Source organism: Macaca nemestrina, chromosome 14 (genome assembly GCF_043159975.1).
Source record: "Macaca nemestrina isolate mMacNem1 chromosome 14, mMacNem.hap1, whole genome shotgun sequence".
NCBI classification, from domain to species: Eukaryota; Metazoa; Chordata; class Mammalia; order Primates; family Cercopithecidae; genus Macaca; species Macaca nemestrina.
In genome coordinates, this window is record NC_092138.1 from 85,732,461 (window position 1) to 85,750,470 (window position 18,010).

An 18,010-nucleotide genomic window follows, 5' to 3' on the forward strand; every position below is an offset into this window, starting at 1 on the left:
TGCGTATATGTGAGTGTGATTTTACACGTATAGGTGTGATGTGTGTGTGTTTATGTAGGATGATGAGGGTGGTCTCACTGAGGAGATGACGTTGGAGATGGCTGAAAGAAATGAGAGAGTGAGCCATGCATGTGTTAGAGGAAAGAGTATTCCAGGAGAAGGGTTTGCTGTGGGAGTGTGCTTGCTGGGTTTGAAACAGCAGGGAGGCAGTGTGCCTAGAGTATCATGAGAGAGGGGTTGAGGTCAGGGACTATAGGCCTTGGAGGCTACTGTGATGTCTCAGGCCACTTTCCTCTGAGCCATAAGGCCGGCATTGGAGGGGGTCAGCAGCGGAGTGGTAGATCACAGCTCAGTGTTCCTACAGGATCACTCTACAGCTCTTTGGGGGCATAGACTGGCTCTAGGAGGCAAGTGCTAGGGACATAAGGCCCTTGACTTTATTCTCAATGTTGCACAAGCTGCTTAGAATAATCCACAAGGATCACCACCTAAACCAGACTTCAGAGATGAAAAGGAAGACAGAAGCAATAGCAACAGGAGCAAGTGCACATTTTTAGATGTGCTAGTGAGTTAAGTGGCAGGGAGGGAGGATCAAAGTCTTCTTGCTAAGGGGCCAGAAACAAGCCAAAGGAACAAGCACAGAACAACAAAAAATGTGCATGCTGGGCCTTCACAACCAACAATGAGGGGCTGGCAAATCAGGTTAATGAGTAACGGGGCATGGATACGATGGAGGCCTTAAACATGTTAGACAAAGGCTGGTAGTCCTTGAACTTTAGAACAGGCCAACTTTAGAACTTTAGAACAGTGCTGGGATTATAGGCGTGAGCCACCGCACCCAGCCAGAGTTGCTTATTTTGACTGCATGTGTGTGGTTTTATTTTCTTGTAAAATATTGAAATCTACGTTACATCCTGGTGGGACTGAAACTTTAGAAAGGCCAGAAACTCCCTGTGTCTCATGTTCCTGTGCCCCCACCCCAGTGTACATCTGCAAGAGGTGATCAGTGAGGCGGTGGGGTGGGGGTGCTCATTTTTGTGTAGCAGATGGGGAGTCAAGAACATAAGAGGAGGCCTGCCAAGTTCCTTCCCATTTCTGGGAAGGGTTCTAGCCTCTTATGAAGAGAAGAATTAGCATGAAGGCAAAGTTGTTTACCTAAAGGTGTCTATGAGCCGAAGAAGTCCAGTAGTCATCTGCCCCATCCACTTCAACACATCTACCAGGAGTGCCCAGTTAGTGCCCTCCCGAAGCCGGGTGGAGGCTGCCATCTGCTGGTTGACTTGAGGATGTTTTTACCCAAATGTTTAGTTTGTCTTTCAATTTTTAGGGAAATCTGTGTTGACAGCATTTTCTCAAGACAAGATGCCATCCGTTTTCTCTTTTAAACTATCACAGATTCTTATCAGGGTGGGTACTCTTCATGATCATTTTGACGGATGCTCAGAAGAATTAATCAATTAGACCAAGATGATTCCGTAACTGGAAAACATGGGATTTGAGCTCAGCTCTCCCTACAAAGATGGTGACTGTAAATAAATTGTTATAATCACATTGGCTTTGCAAACTGTAAAGTGTTATGAAGGAACCAGTAAATGGAAGGTGCTCTGAGTGTCCTAAACGGAAGAGTGAAGAAAAGAATAAATGTGCAGATGGATGTTCCTCAAGGCATTGTGACTTAAGGAGTCGGAGAACCCAACTCTGACACCTGGAGGCTGAGTGAACTTGGGGGAAGTCATTTCACTACTCTGAGAAACAATTTCTTAACCTGTAGTTGCAAATGTGCGGGCAAATGTGGGAACTTTTTTTTTTTGACTGAGTCTCGCTCTGTTTCTCAGGTTGGAGTGCAGTGGTACAACCTCGGCTCACTGCATCCTCTGCCTCTTGGGTTCAAGCGATTCTCCTGCCTCACCCTCCCGAGTAGCTGGGATTACAGGCATGCACCACCATGCCCGGCTAACTTTTGTATTTTTAGTGGAGATGGGCTTTCACCATGTTGGCCAGGCTGGTCTCCAACTCCTGACCTCAAATGATCCGCCCTGGCCTCCCAAAGTGTTGGAATTACAGGCGTGAGCCACCGCACCCAGCCGGAGCTGCTTATTTTGACTGCATGTGTGTGGTTTTATTGTCCTGTAAAATATTGAAATCTATGTTACATCCTGGTGGGATTGAAACAACTCTCAAGAAAGCCTTTTTCTACTTACTTTCCAGAGATTGTCATTCCTTTGGGAGCTCCCTAGGGAGGGAAGAGGATGAGGGGAGTGAGCCCTCTGCTGGTTGCTAATATGTCCTGCCAGCCCAAACCTGGGCAGCAGGCACATGCAGGGCACCCCTGGTACCCCATGGAGGCCAGGGGGCACAGGTGGCCGGGGGCAGATGCATTTCTACTGATGAAGCAGGCTTTCTAAGGAGCAATTTTGATGATGCCATCTGGGGCTGAAAACTCTTGGCAACTCTCAGCTGGGCTCCAGGACCCCAAGCCTTCAAGGCAAGGGCCTACCTCCACCTTCACCTCTCCTCCCCATGCCTTCATCCCTTGTGTCCAGCCCCAAGCCTCCCCTTGGCCTTACCACCGTTCTTCGTTTCTAGCTGCAGTCACCTTGAAGGAGGCTTCCCGATTCCTTCCCCACCCTAAACTACAGCTCCAGGAGTTAATGGGCCCCTGATTCCAGTTTCCCATATCCCTAACTAGCCCGCCTCAATTAAAACTGACACCCACATCCAGGAAAAATTAACTATAGGAGTTGAGGGCTGCTCAGGAACAAGGGTGGGGACATAGAGAGCTCTCTGGGGTTGTAAGTCCCATGAGTTTTACTTTCTAAATATCTCTCAGAACCATAGCTCTGTCTACACGACACCACACTTAGCCAAGTTCCGTCACCTTTCGCCTGGATTCCTGCAGTAGCCTCCTCACAGGTCTCTTCCCACTTTGCACCTCCCAGCCAAAATCCAAATGCAACAAAAAAGGTGACTTAAAAAAACAGACGTGATCACAATGCTCTCCTCCTGGAAACTTCTCGGTAGCTTTCCATTGTATTGGAGAAAAAGAGCAAAATTTTTATTCTGGACCAGGAAGATCTGCATGGCTGGGTTCCTACTGACTCCTGAAACCTCATCTTCCACGATGCATCTTTTGCACCTATGCCTCTGGCTTTCTCTGTGCACAGCATGACAGCCACAGGACTGTAGAGATACCTGCCTTCTGCCTTCTGCCTCTCCCGCTTCCTTCACCTGGTTAACTCCTACTAGCTCTTTGGATCTGGGTTCAAATGCCTTTTCCTCAGAGAGCCTTCCTCATCAGATCCCCTTTAGATGTCTTCATAGCTTTTTACATTTGCTTTCAAAGCACAGCCCTCAGTTTGTAATCACACATTTGCTTGTCTGATCATGTGTTTGTCACTGACCTCTCCGGGGCACAGAGGCTGCACGGAGGCAAGTAATGTGGTTATTTTGCTCACATAGTGCTGAGCATAAGCGGGGAGGTGCTCAACACTGATTTTTAAGTGAAAAGAGAACTGAGAATCTTAGGAGAAGGGGACCGATGAGCACAGCCCACAAGGAGCTCTCGGATTTTCCAGGCTTAGGCAAGGCATGGTGGGAAGACAAGCTGGGGTGGGGCAAGATGAGAATGGGGAAGGAATGGGCTGTGTAGCCAGCAGTTTTGAGACCATACAGGTCATAGGAGGCTCAGTGAGGAAGAATCTGCAAGGTGTGTCTCCTTCTGGAGAACAGACAGTCATGCCACACTGCAGAAGAGTATGTAGCCTGGGTTTTCATCAGAATCTCCTGCCCGGTTGCTGTGGTGCTTGGGGCAATCCCCAACCTCCTCTGGACTGCTGCTTCCTCAGAAGGAAAGAAATGAGCACGAATTCAATGCAACAAATATTCATTGAGCACATCTTCTGTGCCTCCTTAGGGTTTCTCACAGGCCCACCCTGTGTGACCACCCTACTTCAATACTGAAACCCTGTCTCCTTACCCTGGTCCCCTTTGTCCTTTTTTCCCACAGTGCTTGCTACCCTTGAATATACCATTTAATTTGGGCATTTATTACATTCATCGTTAATTGTTTTTTGTTAGAATATAAATGCTGTGACCGCAGGGACCTCTTCGTCTTTTTTTCACTGACAAATCCACACGGGAGGTGCTCCACAAGCATTTGTGAAATGAATAAAGTACTGTTTTCCATATAGTGTGGCTTGTTTGAAATGAATACGATATCTTCACTGAAAAGAACTTGGATTTTGGAATCAGACAGCCTGGCTGTGAATCTTGGTCTGACGCCAGTGGCGTGGCTGCGAGAAGCCACCTGACCCCTCTGAGGCCTAGTTTTCTACATGACATGGAATAGTTTGATTTGTCTCACAGGTGACTGTGATGTTTAGAAGACTTTGGATATTTAAAGTGTCAAACACAGTGCTGGGACTACAAGAGGGTCAGTAAATATCATGGGCTCATGGTCTAGGGAGGAAAGTGTCAGCCAAGGTATCTGGCTTCAAGCACCTGAAATAATCTAGGACTACCTAAGCAGAAAAGGAATTTTCTGGTAGGATATCAGGATGCTCATAAAATTGACAGAAAGTTTGAAGAAGCAGGCACAGAAAATTATCAGGAATCAAAGGAAGCCAGGTAGCAGGAACCATCAACCAGTCTGCCTTTGTCACTGCTGGAAATAGCTGTCACCATTAGAGAGAGACATGGCTGTACCCTGCATGGTGCTGGGCCACAGATCCCACGGATAGATGGCCCCATTACTAGATTCTATGGGGGAGCCAGTCTCCTACACTGTTTGTTTTGCATTCCTTGCTAAAGGTTAGAAGTCCCTCTGTGGGCATCCAATTAGCAAAGCCCAAGTTACGTGCCCATGCCCTGGCTATCAAGGAGAGGAGGAAAAGAGTATTTTCCTCTATGGCTTCCTTGCTGGGAGGTAAGGTTCTCAAATCTCCTAAAACTGGAAAGGTGTTTGGATGCTGGGAAGCTATTAAATGACCAATAATTACTATAGGAAGAGAGGCAGGAAGTAGAAATCGTAATGGATAAGGCCAGCAGGCAGCTCTAACAGTGGCACTCAGTGCTTCCAGGGATGGGAGAGCCTGCCGGGGTCCCTGAGGAGAGTTAAAGGAGAGGGGCTTTTCCAAAAGGTGTGGGCAGGGTGGAGTAGAGCCTCAGAGGCTAGCACACGTCCGCAAGTCTAGCAGTAGCTAGGGTGCCATGACCATTCCTAGGCTAGAGGGAGCAAGTGAGAGAGCAGTTTTCTAAACCTGAAGAGAGAGTTGCATGGAGACAGCCAGTTGACAGTGGCTATGGCTCTCTTATATAGATGCTGACAGCCCACTGTGATGCTGTATAGACGGAGCTGGGCAACAAGTGTCCAGACCCACCCCCACTCCTGGCCTCCTCCCTTCAATGTCCTGCTGGCTCCTCCCATTTTGACATCCACCTGGAAGCCGGGAATCATGGATGCAATCCAAATAGGGTGGTCTGGAAGTGCACAGAGCAGGGAGAAGGGGAGCAGATGAGAGAAGGAACAAAGGGAAGGTCGAACACCCTGGCAATTACTTCCTAATAGAGGTATCTCGACTGTTTCGTGGGGGCAGGGGTAGGGCCCAGCCTTAAGGGTGAAGTGGAATTTTAAGAGAACTTTCAAGATGGAGGAGGTTTCCTGAGCCAAGCCACAGAACCAGAGGTTGAAGGACACGTTTGAGAAATGATTAGCTTACACTAGAGACTGTGGTCTTTGAATGCCATAGCCTCAGACCCTGTTGCCTGCCCTGTCCCCATTTGGGTTATTACTGACTCCTGTTTGATGTGGCTTCTTCACCAATCCGAATGTGATTCTTGTGTGGCTTGTGGGGAATACCTTCAAGCTTAGGTACATCCACAGTTCTGTAGAGGGAATAGGGCTTGGGTTTAGAGACTTACAAGTCAGCAGCCAGTGGAGAGGTACGCCTCCAATTAGAGGCCTGGTTGCTACAGGGAGCCCGTTTGTTTGGATTTATACAGCCAGGAGAGCGTTGCTATGGCTGAACTGCATTCAACAGTTCTTATGATCTGGAACAGCACATTGTGTATATAACATGACAGCATTTATTAAAGCAAGATAAACTCAGCAACAAAGGATATGGCTGAAGCCATAAATTCCTCTGATCCTTGCTCCAGAGCCATCACATTCCATTTGAATGAGGCCTATCAGCCCAAACTTGACTTATTTTATTAAATAAGTCAATTTTCTGAAAATCCCTAAGAGAGTAAACTGGGAATTACTCTCCCCTCATATACCCTTGTTTCAAAAGAGAAATGCTATGTGTTGAGCAGTTCTGACTCACTATATTTGCTGAGGACTAACACACCTGCCATCCAGACAATGGGTTCCCCATCACTAGATGTGTTCAGTCTGAGGTTGGGGGAATATGGGCTTGCTCCCTTTTTGGGGACTGCAATGTAGGGGAGAAGGCAATATTCCTAACAGACATTCTTCCTAGTTCTAAGAGTTCAGGATTGTAGAAGCCTGAGGAAGCATCCAGTTGAACTTCCCCCCATATCCCATTCTGCAACCTTCACTCTCTTGCCACAGCACACATTTCTCCAGAGAAGGAGAGATTTAAGGGACTGGGAGAGAGCAGGAACATTGGAGCCAGAAGACCTGGGTTTAAATCCAAATTCTATTATTTATTGAGTAGTAACCACTATCAAGTCATTGAGTTTCTATGAATCCCAGTTCATCTCATGTAAAGTGATAATGGTGATAGCTAACACGTACTAGCACTTAATATACTCCAGGCACCATTCTAAGGGCCTCAAATGGATGACATAATTGATTCTTCACAAACATGTTCTGAAATAAGAAGTGTGAGTATCCCCACTTTACAGAAGAGAAACTGAGGCATAGAGAGGTTAGGGAACTTGGGAATGGTGGAACCAAGAATTGAACTCAGGTAGTCTGCCTCTGGGGGTCTTAGTCCGTGTGTGGTAACAATCCTTACCTCAACTATATCACAGAATTTCTAGGAGGTTGCGTTAGAAAATGAGTATAAAAGCATCTTTTAAACCATAATCTATTAGTGTTAGAAATACTGAGTAAGATGCTGAATCTCAAGTTGTAAGCTTTTTTTTTTTTTTCTTTTTTTTTTTTTAGAGACAGGGTTTCCCTCTGTTGCCCAGGCTGGAGTGCAGTGGTGTGATCATAGCTCACTGTAACCTCGAACTCCTGGGCTCCAGCGATTTTCCTACCTCAGCCTCCTGAGTAGCTGGGACTACAGGTGTGCACTACCACACTTGGCTAATTTAATTATTATTATTACTATTTTGTAGAGACAAGGTCTCACTATGTTGCTCAGGCTGGTCTCAAACTCCTGGGGTCAAGCTATCTCCCACTTCGGCCTCCCAAAGTGTTGGGATTACAGGTATGAGCCACCATGCCTGGCCTGTAAGCTTTTCACAAGCGTGTTCAATTTTGTCTATAAAAGTGCTTTCCTCCCTTCCAGTCTTTAGTCTCCTTTCCACCCCTCCTGCTTGACCACCACCTCTACTTACCTTTCCTATCCTAACATTCCCCGCTTTGTTCAAATGATTGGCTTTGGTGAAATTCAGACTCAACAAATTAAAAGCAAAATAACAAACTCAAAAGTACTTGTGCTTTTATTAAAAAAAAAAATACAATCAGGTACTGTCCAGAAATATTTTGGAAAGAAAGATCTCTTGAAAAACCCTTAGTTTTCATCACCATCATCATTATTATATTAATAATATTAATCATATCCTTAAAATGAAAACAGTATTGCTTTTCTGGTTTCTGTTGTATGAAATGTAAAAAAAGGGACAGCTTCCAATGACACATTTAATCTTTGCTAACAAAAATAATGACAATTAATTATATAGCTTCATGTAAAATATGGCTGGTTCTAAAACAAACTACCCCTGTACATCCTACCCCTCTCCCATTCCCAGAGCCACCCAAGAGAAGTAAAAAACTATTGCGATGTTGTCACTGGAAGATTTTTGCTGAATCAAACAACAAAACAGAAATATGTTGGAGACTGATGTCTTTGGTGCAAAGAAAGAAATCACAGAGGAGGCGAGGCCCGTGCTGTCGCCGTTGGCCCCAGGGATCCATGGTCAGCTTTGACTCTCACCAAATGCCCAGGTGTGGACCGATGGTTGGGCTGGTTGTATTGATGCTTTGGTAAAATCCTTTCCTCGCTCTGGGCCTTATTCCTCTCTCACCCAGTGGTCCCTGGAATTTATGCCCGTTTGCGCCTGCCTTCAAGATTTCTGAAGTTGCTTGGTCTCAGTTTCATCTCAGCAAACTGGATTGAGTGTTCATGGCCCTTCCAGTGGAACCAGTTAACGCCCTGTAAAAATAAATAAATAAATAAATAAATAAATAAATAAATAAATAAATATATATATAAAAATAAGAAGGCCTCCAGGTTGGTTACTGTTAGGCAAGGTATTCACTGATGATTGCTATTTAGTCAAACTAAATGAGTTCTGCTTCAATTTGACCATTTGGTATATCACAGCTGCCTCTTGCCTATCTCTCTGTTGGTCTGGGTTGTGAAAACTTTCAAAGGAACTGGCTGAATCTGACCCAAGTTTTCACCTGAGTCGAGTTGCCTGAGTTTGCATAGAGCTTTGGTTTTCCCTCTTGAAGCAAAATGGTAGCTGATGAAACCTGCCATCCTTCAGAATAGGTTCTGAAGGAATTCAGATCATGATCAGAAGTTCTAGAATTGAATAGCTATATACAGGGTGTATGTATGTGTCTGTAATTCACAAGATTCCTATGGAGTATTTTAATAGGGGTTTGGTATGGAATAGCAGAAAGAACATCAACAAAACACAGTTTTACAACGACGTACAGGGTTAAATGTTAGTGCTCTTACTTGAGAGATAAATAGTATTAAACAAGTTCTCAATATTTTCTGAGCCCTGGTTTTACTATGTTTTGTTTTGTTTTTTTCTTTCTTTCCTAAGATCTGACAATGCTGGCCTTGAAAGATGAGACGAAGATTAAATGAGTGTGTAAAGGAGCTATCACAGACCTGGGCACATCATAGGTACTTGGTAAGTATTACTTCCCTAGTCTTAAGTAGGGGGAAATATCCTTGAAATTTTGGCCAAGGCTTTCTACAAGAAAAAACTGTATTTGCGTCTTGGCATCCAGGTTCCAAGTTTGACTCTTTAGCGAAGTCTGCAGATGGTAGAGTCCACCCATGAAACCCCACATGGCCCCTTGCCCCACTGTGGGGAAGTTAATGGCTAGTGAGATGGGAGAAAAATAGAGACACTTTATTTGCTTCTAATTGTTTGGCATTCACTGACATGGGCAGTTTCTGAGTCTTACAGGGATGTGAGGTTTAAGAATGGCTCATTCGGCCAGGCGCGGTGGCTCACGCCTGTAATCCCAGCACTTTGGGAGGCCGAGGTGGTCAGATCATGAGGTCAGGAGATAGAGACAATCCTGGCTAACACAGTGAAACCCCATCTCTACTAAAAATACAAAAAATTAGCCCTGTGTGGTGGCGGGCACCTGTAGTCCCAGCTACTTGGGAGGCTGACATAGGAGAATGGTGTGAACCTGGGAGGCAGAGCTTGCAGTGAGCCGAGATCGCGCCACTGCACTCCAGCCTGGGCAACAGAGTGAGACTCCGTGTCAAAAATAAATAAATAAAAATAAATAAATAAATAAATAAATAAAAATAATAAAAAAAGAATGACTCATTCATCTCATGGGCAAATCCACTTGTAATCACTCAGTTACAGTGAGTATGGTAGTCCAACAGCTTGGTGCACACACTGCCTGCCTTTGCCCCGGTTCTTTCCTCTGACAGTTCAGGGATGGAAGCCACACCTTCTTGTACTGTGGCAGGCACTAAAGCCAGAGAGGGAGAGTGACTTCACAGAGGCTACACAGCAGCGGGAGCAGAGCCAGAGCTGGGGCTCTGCTCCTGTGGCTCCTTTCCATGTCATCTCTTTCTTCTTCCATAATTGAATGGAAGGATGGAAAGAGAGGCTTGCTTTCTGACATGTAGCTTGCTTTTTTTGTTTTTTTTCCCAGAAGAACTTTGTATTATACAAGTATTTTGAGACAAGGCAATAAAGATGATAAAATAGTGCTCAGAATGGAAATATTGATGAAGTAACATAATAAGATGGGAACAACACAGGACTGCTGTCAAGAAATGTCCTGTGACTCTTACCTGCTCTGTAACACAGGCATGAAAAACCACATCCTAATTCCTGCACAGGGTAAAAGTGATAAGCACTTGAGGTACAGAAGGTAAGAGTGCTTTGAAAAGTGCCAGAAATTATGTAAGGTAAGGTTTACACTTAAGGTCGCAGGTGTCATTTGTTAGCAGTTAACTAGAGCATAAACACATGTATCAAAGTTACTAATATTGAAAAGCAATACGTCCCAACATCTGCTGTATGTCAGGAATCACTTGTGGAGTATATCAACCCCCCATTCCCGCTGCAAAAGCACAACAACAAAAATGCAAATATGCAAAAAAAAAAAAAAAAAAAAAAGAGATGCTGTGTCTTGCCTGAGATCATTGAATCAGAATCCCTGAGGTTATCATAAAGTAGAATTTGGCTCTTTGCATTTTTATAAAGTCCCCGGGATTCCAGTGAGCAGACCTCATAAGAATCCTTGCGGTCCAGGGATCAGTGTGGTGTGGCCTTGAGGGAAGACCCATCCCTCCTCCCTGGGATGGTGACTAAGTTCTGTAGAGGGACCTGGGCAGGAGTTTGGTTATGATTAAGTGGTTAGTCCCAAGCAGCTTTATACTTTTCAGGAATGTGCCAGTGTAGGCAGGGCTCAGAGTAAGGGAGATTACTGAATTTGATCCATTCGCCTGTTTCTAAAGGGGATCGAAAAAAATCTGTTTCTATGAATACAGAACAAATGCTAGAGGTGTGTGTGTGGTGCAGGGAAAATGCCAGGGGCTGGAAGTGGGGAGAGCTGGCTCTGCTGCCAACTTCACTCTGTGACCTTAGAAAAATCAGCTTTTTCTGGGCCTTGGTTTCTTCACAAAAGGTGGAGATTTAAAGTCTGTGGACTTCATTTCAAGGTATTCTTGGGATTCCAAAGGTGCCCCAGGCCAGGGGTTCTGTGTCATCAACCCTGCTTCGTCTAAACGGCCTCCACTTTTATCTGCTTTACTTTTGGGGTTCAGACAGAGATTTTGTCTGAGCAAAGCGTTCTGTTTTTGGAATCCATTTGACCAGTGTTTGTCCTTGGGATCACCAAGGGTTAGTCTGTGCTGTTTCTATTTTACCTGGCCTGCAGTGTCCTTGAGAGTGCTCATTGTCTTGGGAAAAACATGTTGTCATGTAAGTAGGGTTCCTGCCTCCTAGTCTCTGCTAGGATAGGGGGTTAAATTGTACTTCCATCGGCCCCCTCCTGCTTCCCAAGCCTGGCCTGCTCTGGGCCCTCATGGTCCACTCACCTGACTGTGGTTATTGTCCCCATATCTCCCCATCAGGTTGACACGGTGACAGTTCCTGTACCAGAAAGCCCCCTTGTAGGACAGAGCACAGTTGGTGATGGCTGAATCCGTGTCCTTGTCGAAGGTGGAGAAGGACCTGCCGTTGTGGTAGGCCATGGAGTCACCTGGGAGAGACAGAAAATATGTACCTGAGAAATCCCAGCTGAAATTTCCCTCCTGGACTGTAAAGGGCAGAACCAGAGGTAACAATTGAAAGATTCTGGGGGTGGGACTGGCCTTGAACATTGAATGCAGAGTCAGCATTTAATGTGGAACTGAATGGGACATGAGTGTCATCCCCCCTATTTATTTCCAACAGAAGCAGCTTCATGTGGTGGGAAGAGGGCTGTAGCTGGCTTTGGAGAGTCCCACCTTTTCACTTTTTGGCTGTGACCTTGCACAAGTCAAGCCTCTTGTTGAACCTCAGTTTTCTCATCTACACAATGAAACTAGCACTTTGATTCTATATACTGAGCAGTGCCATTGTGACAATGGATACAAAGGCATATGCTAAACAGGTGGCATGGCATAAAAATACTTACTTTGATTGTTCTTATTTTTATGACTTTTCTGCATTCCCTTTACATAAAAGATTTCAGAGGGTAAGGTGAGAAGTATGCATTTATTAATGGTATGCTTTTCTCCCACAGACAAATATTTATTCGTCATAATTAAGCCCTGCAGACATTAGATGTCCCTAAATAACCTCTGTATCACATAGTTACTTTTTAAAGTGTTTATCAGACCAATGTTCCGTGATTCTTAGACAAGAAGCCCATTTACATGTAGTACTATTTGGAAATCTAATTTGTAATTTAATATATTGAATTTCTGAAGCATTTCAGTGCCATTGCTTTGTGGGTCTCCTCACTCCCAATCCAGCAATCCAAATGTTTTGTTGTGCACAAACATTTCAAGACTCTGAGGCATTCTACTGTGATAATTTGGAGCAAGTTGTCGAAGGGACCCAGATACCTTTTTAAATGATGATGCTACCCAGAGCATGAAGACAGCACGTAGATATTAATAAAACAGGATGCTCTCCTGCAGAGGGCGTGGGTGCAGCCAAATCATGCAAGAAAATGCAGCCTTACAAACGTTATCTCAGTAAAGGGAAATATTATGGCTCATTCCTCAATGGAAGTACAAAGAGGAACAGAGGTCACATTCCTGCTGCTTAACGAATTTGCTTGCCCTATAACATTATTCTTCTTGCCTGAAGCTATCTCAACCAAAGAGGTATTTATTTCCAGGTAATAAAATGCCAACATTCTTTGAAGGATTCAAGAACTAAAGCAGTGTTTGCCCCTGGGTGTCTCTCTTTATTGTCACTAAATTGCCATCTCAAAAGAGCTTTGTGCCTCCTTCGGCTCAGCCTGGCTTTTGGCAAACTTTTATCTGGCAACCTTTTCACTTTATGGTTGTTTTCTTTCAGGGCTCAGGGAGGTTGGAAACGTGCCAAGCATGTGTCTCTTCTGCTCTCACAAACATAACAGAAAGCCACCGAAAGTGGGCATGGGTTGCATGAGGGTGGTCCACACTCTCAGTCCTGACCCTTCTTTGTCACCAAGAACACCGTCGGACGCAGTTTTCTGCAGCTGGGCTTGCATCCACGTTCTACAAGCTGTTTTACCTTGGGCAAATCACTGAGCTCTTCTGAACTTCTTTCCTCTTCTGTATAAAAATAACATCTTCATAAAATGGTTTTATGAGGAATAAATGAGATGAATGCAGGTGGAATGTCTACAAAAGAGAATGGTACCTAGTGGGCCTTAATACATGTTGTTTCCTTATTTATTTCTCCTCTTATGTGGAGCCAGGAAACCACACAAAACCACTTCAAGTCCAAGAAATCTTCAAAACCGGAATGAAGGTTATGAGCCAGACAAGGAACGAAGGGGCCACTTGAGAGGCAGTGACCTTCTATTCATGAGGATGCAGGCTGAGACTAGATGATCACATGGCAGGAATGTCTTGGAAGAGATTCAAGCAGTTAGGTGATGGAGTGGGTGGTTTGCTATTCAAAGTGTGGTCCACAGACCAGCAACACCAGCTACATCGGCATCATCAGGGAACTTGGAGAAGATGCAGAATCTCAGTCGTATCCCAGACAACCTGTGTCAGCATCTGGACATTCACAAGATCGCCAGTGGGTCCATATGCCCAGAGTATATTGAGAAGTGCTGGATTGGATGAATATTAAGGCCTTTGGGGGATTTTTTTTAAAAAATCAGTTTACAACTGATATCTAAAACTGGGTAAGGAAGACACACTTTTTTTGAAAGATGGTCATTAGAAATCAATCCTGATTTTCCTGATTCCCAACCTACTCAATGTTTCAGGATCCAAATATCTACCCAACACTTTTGAATTGCAATGTTTCTGGATTGGCACTCAGTAGGTATTCAAATATTTGTTGATTTAATAAATGGCTGGATTAATGAGGAAGGATTGAAAGTTAGAGAAATAAGCTGTAAATGCCAAGGTCTCCATGACTTTGTAGGCTCTAAGTGCAGCCACTACTGTACCTGCTGTCCCGCTGTACCCCTCCACCTTCAACTTGTAGCGAGTCTTGGCATCTCCCACGCTGAACTTGTCATAGACAGCAAAGGCTGTCTCCCCATGGTCCCGCAGGTCCACCCGGAGCTCGTACTGCCCTTGGGCTGTGATTTTGTTCAGGTTGTCCAGCCCTGCGGATGACAGGCAAGGGTTGCTAAGAAGCACAGGTGACTGAGGCCCTCATTTCTATTTCACTCTGTAAAAGCAGCAGCTGGGTACACTTAAAAGAGGGCCAACCGGGCCTGGTGGCTCATGCCTGTAATCTCAGCACTCCGTGAGGCAGAGGTGGGGTGGGAGGGGGTGGGGTGGGGGTGGTGGGAATCACTTGAGATCAGGAGTTCATTATCAGCCTGGCCAACATGGCAAAACCCTGTCTTTACTAAAAATACAAAAATTAGCTGGGTGTGGTGGTGGGTGCCTGTAGTCCCAGCTACTTGGGGGGCAGAGGCAGGAGAATCACTTGAACCTGAGAGGCAGAGGTTGCAGTGAGCCGAGATTGTGCCACTGCACTCCAGCCTGGGTGACAGAGCAAGACTTCATCTCAGAAAAAAAAAAAAAAAAAAAAGGGGGTGCCTATCATACAGGCCTGGGCTGGAAGCTCAGTCTTATGCTTGCTGGAGTAATACTAGGCCAAATATGTGATATTTCTAAGTCTCAGGTAAAATCGGGTTGACATTTTTGTCCCAATTCCAACCTTCCAGTGCATTAGTGATGATCCAAGGAGATAAGGTGGTGAAAGTACTTTTTAAACTCTAAAGTGCCTTACAGGCCAGGCGCAGTGGCTCACACCTGTAATCCCCACACTTTGGGCAGCTGAGGTGGGTGGATCACCTGAGGCCAGGAGTTCGAGACCAGCCTGTCCAACATGGTGAAACCCCGTCTCTACCGAAAATACAAAAATTAGGAGGGCATGGGGAGGGTGCCTGTAATCTCAGCTACTTGGGAGGCTGAGGCAGGTGACTTGCTTGAACCCGGGAGGCGGAGGTTGCAGTGAGTTGAGATCACACCACTGCACTCCAGCCTCGGCGATAGAGTGAGACTCTGTCTAAACAAACAAACAAACAAATAAAAAAAATAAAGTGCCTTACAAATGAAGGGCAATGAATAATATGGATAAATGTTTATTATAGTATGATAAACATTTTCTGACCTAGGCAGTGGTGCATAGAACAATGTTCTCTGCAGTTAGGTGGTTGGAAAGTGTGGGTTGCATGGATGAATGGATGAGTGATAGGATTATAGTGTTGACTTGGGAGATGCCAAATTTCAGCTCAGCTGTTCATTGGTTAGACTCCTATGGGCAAACCACTCAGCCTTTTTGAGGCTGTGATTTCATCCATGGGAGGTGGTGAGGAGAGCAAAAATCACCTGGTGACCATCAAGTAGGCCTCGGAGACAAAAACTCCTTAACTGAGGAATTTAGAGGTAATTAGGCTTCCCTATATCTCAAGGAAGCATCTGGTTCCAGGTTTATTTCCTTAAAATGTATAGGTAACTAGAATTTCTATACATCTCTGGAATACATGCATATCGAAACTCATTTTGCAACCCTTGCTGACATTAAGTCACCAAAATGTCCACAAATGTAATCATTTATCATGTTCTACATGGCTAATAAGGTCCAAATTACACTTAAGCTCCTGCCTTAAGGTCCACAAATACCCCTAAGGAAAAATCCACTACAGGGCTCTAAGTCTTTTTGCAGCATTCTTTCTTTCTAATAAACTTTCCTTTTTCAAACCTATACTGTTGTTGGTAAATTCATCTTTCCAACCTGCTAGCCAACCACTCTGACACCTGACACCTTGCCCACCAGGTGGCAATTGAGTACTTTGTAGGGGTGCTCTGGGGGTTAAAGGTTATGGCTCTAAGAAATCCATCTTAGCACCTGGAGCACAACCTGGGGCACAGGAGGGAAATGGTCAATATCAGTGAGGAGGGTTCTATGACTGGTCCAGAGAATGACTTAAGGCTAACACGTAAGTTTTGGCTCTTCCTTAATCAGATTTTTATTTTTATGTGAAAGGAAAATAAAATCTTGGGACCCCAATTTAACTCTGGCAAAAGGAAAAAAATAAACTGAAAGCTGAGTCATGCAAGAAACTGCCTCTCCTTTTGTCCCTAAGCAGATGCTACAGATAAAAGGCCAGATATCTCCACAGGTCTTCACTTTATCTTATGTAAAGTGCCGATTTATTGAGTGTGAGATGAATACATAATTGACCATTCTCTTTTTTGTCATTCTGCTTTTTTAAATCATTCTGCCTTTTTTTTTTTTTTTAATTTTGCAACATGTGGTTTCATTAATGTGACCATACCCTCCCTCTTTCTCCTCCAGCCCACTTTTCCCCTTTAAATACTAAAGCTCTCATTATCATCTTTCAAAGAAAAAAAAAAGGCATGGACCACAGGTTGTTCCTGTGGCTTTTCCCCTTTAAATACTAAAGTTCTCAGTACTATCTCTGGAAAAAAAAAAAAAAAAAAAAAAAAAAAGGCACGGACCACAGGTTGTTCCTGTGGCTTTGTGTTCTTCTTTTCTGGGCATGCCTTTAACGTTGGCTAAGTAAACCTCTAAACTGATTGAGATCTGTCTCAGATAATTTTTGGTTTACATTTTAATGATTCAGAGCATTTAAATAATAGTCGTTTTCATTAAGAATTTGATATTCTGTGTCTGCCACCAGAACTAGTGCTTCTTCCTCATCTCTTTCTCTCCCATAGGTCCCTGGGGGTTAGGAAAAATGACAAGGAGGGCAGAAATGGGCATTTTAGATACAAACATGCAGAGCTGCATTACCAAGCCAGAATTCTTCTCTGCGGTCCCCAAATCCAGCAGCATAGGCCTTCCAGTTTTGGTAGAAGTTCTCATGTCCGTTTTTGCGTCTCAGGAACACCTATAAACATATTAATGAATCTGGGTGTACTTAAGCTATTGCAGGAAAGAGGGCATCGTTCTGACAGGAAAGAATGTAGCACTGTGGAGAGAGCATCAGGCTCTGCTCAGTCCATCCCTAAATTGCCATGTGACTTTGGGTGGTCACCTCCCCCTCTCTAACCCTTGGTGTTCTCACCTGAAAAACAGGGATTAAAAATACCACCCAGTTTTGGGTGATAGTGATGTGTCAAAGTAGGTTCATTGATTGTAAAAAATGTACCACTCTGGTGCAGGATATTAATAATGAGGAGGTTGTGTGGGTGGGTGTGGGGTGTATATGAAAACTTTCTGTTCACTTAATTGTGCCATGAACCTAAAACTGTTCTAAAAAAATAAAGTTTATTAATTCAAAAATACACTACCCAGCTCCTATGGTAATGGGATTGGAATAATTCATCTAGAACTCTTAGCACAGTGCCTGGTAGATAATAAATGCTTAGTCAGTGCTAATTAATGTAAGCAATGGGTTCAGTGATCAACTGTCATTTATACATCACAGAGTTATTTGATGAGGATCTGATGAGATAAACTTCAAGAAACTTATCTCCCCATTTCAAAAAGTAGCCAGCGTGTTTCCCATTCTTTTGTTTAAGAGAGAATTCCTGAGTGCCTCTGTGTGACAGGCACTATCTCGCAAGGCCTCACACATGTGGGTATCAGAGTGCACCAGGAGGAGATCACTCTCTTCTCCTCCCCTGCTTTGCCCTCTCCCTCCTCCCCTAGGCCTGAGGGCTCTGCAGTTCCTGGTGGTACTCACAATCCATCCACCCCCATCAGAGGTCATGTCACAGAAGACTTCCAGCGCCTGGGCCTTATCACCATTCAGATAAATGGTGTAGAGGCCAGAGGTCGTGTCTCCATTCAGCATTGCTTGGGAGCAGTCCTTGGGGAAGGGGTACAGGAGTCCAACTGTGGAATAAGAAGAAATGGTGATGCTGTCAGAGCAGGACGACTGAGCTGGAGCTTAATTCTCAGCTTACCTCTATGGACTAGAATGCCTGGGGAATTTCCAAGTGCAATTATGTGA

The 18,010-nt window shown here is 44.5% G+C and overlaps 1 protein-coding gene across 10 annotated transcripts in view; it reads right to left on the reverse strand.

Moving 5' to 3' along the window:
• Positions 1-7,617: 7,617 nt before the first annotated feature.
• The window catches only part of LOC105487096 (tenascin C), a 98,500-nt gene continuing 88,107 nt past the window's right edge, over positions 7,618-18,010 (reverse strand). For 8 of the 10 annotated variants that reach the window (XM_071078238.1, XM_071078240.1, XM_071078241.1 and 5 more), the window contains 5 exons: positions 17,741-17,892; positions 16,846-16,942; positions 14,018-14,179; positions 11,451-11,614; positions 7,834-8,348 (listed from right to left, as the gene is read on the reverse strand). In XM_071078238.1, the coding sequence (XP_070934339.1) occupies positions 8,238-8,348; positions 11,451-11,614; positions 14,018-14,179; positions 16,846-16,942; positions 17,741-17,892 (686 nt within the window). In that variant the 3' untranslated portion in view covers positions 7,834-8,237. Of the gene's footprint in view, positions 8,349-11,450; positions 11,615-14,017; positions 14,180-16,845; positions 16,943-17,740; positions 17,893-18,010 lie in introns of all 10 variants that reach the window. The other 2 variants (XM_011750394.3, XM_071078243.1) reach the window with 1 other exon arrangement.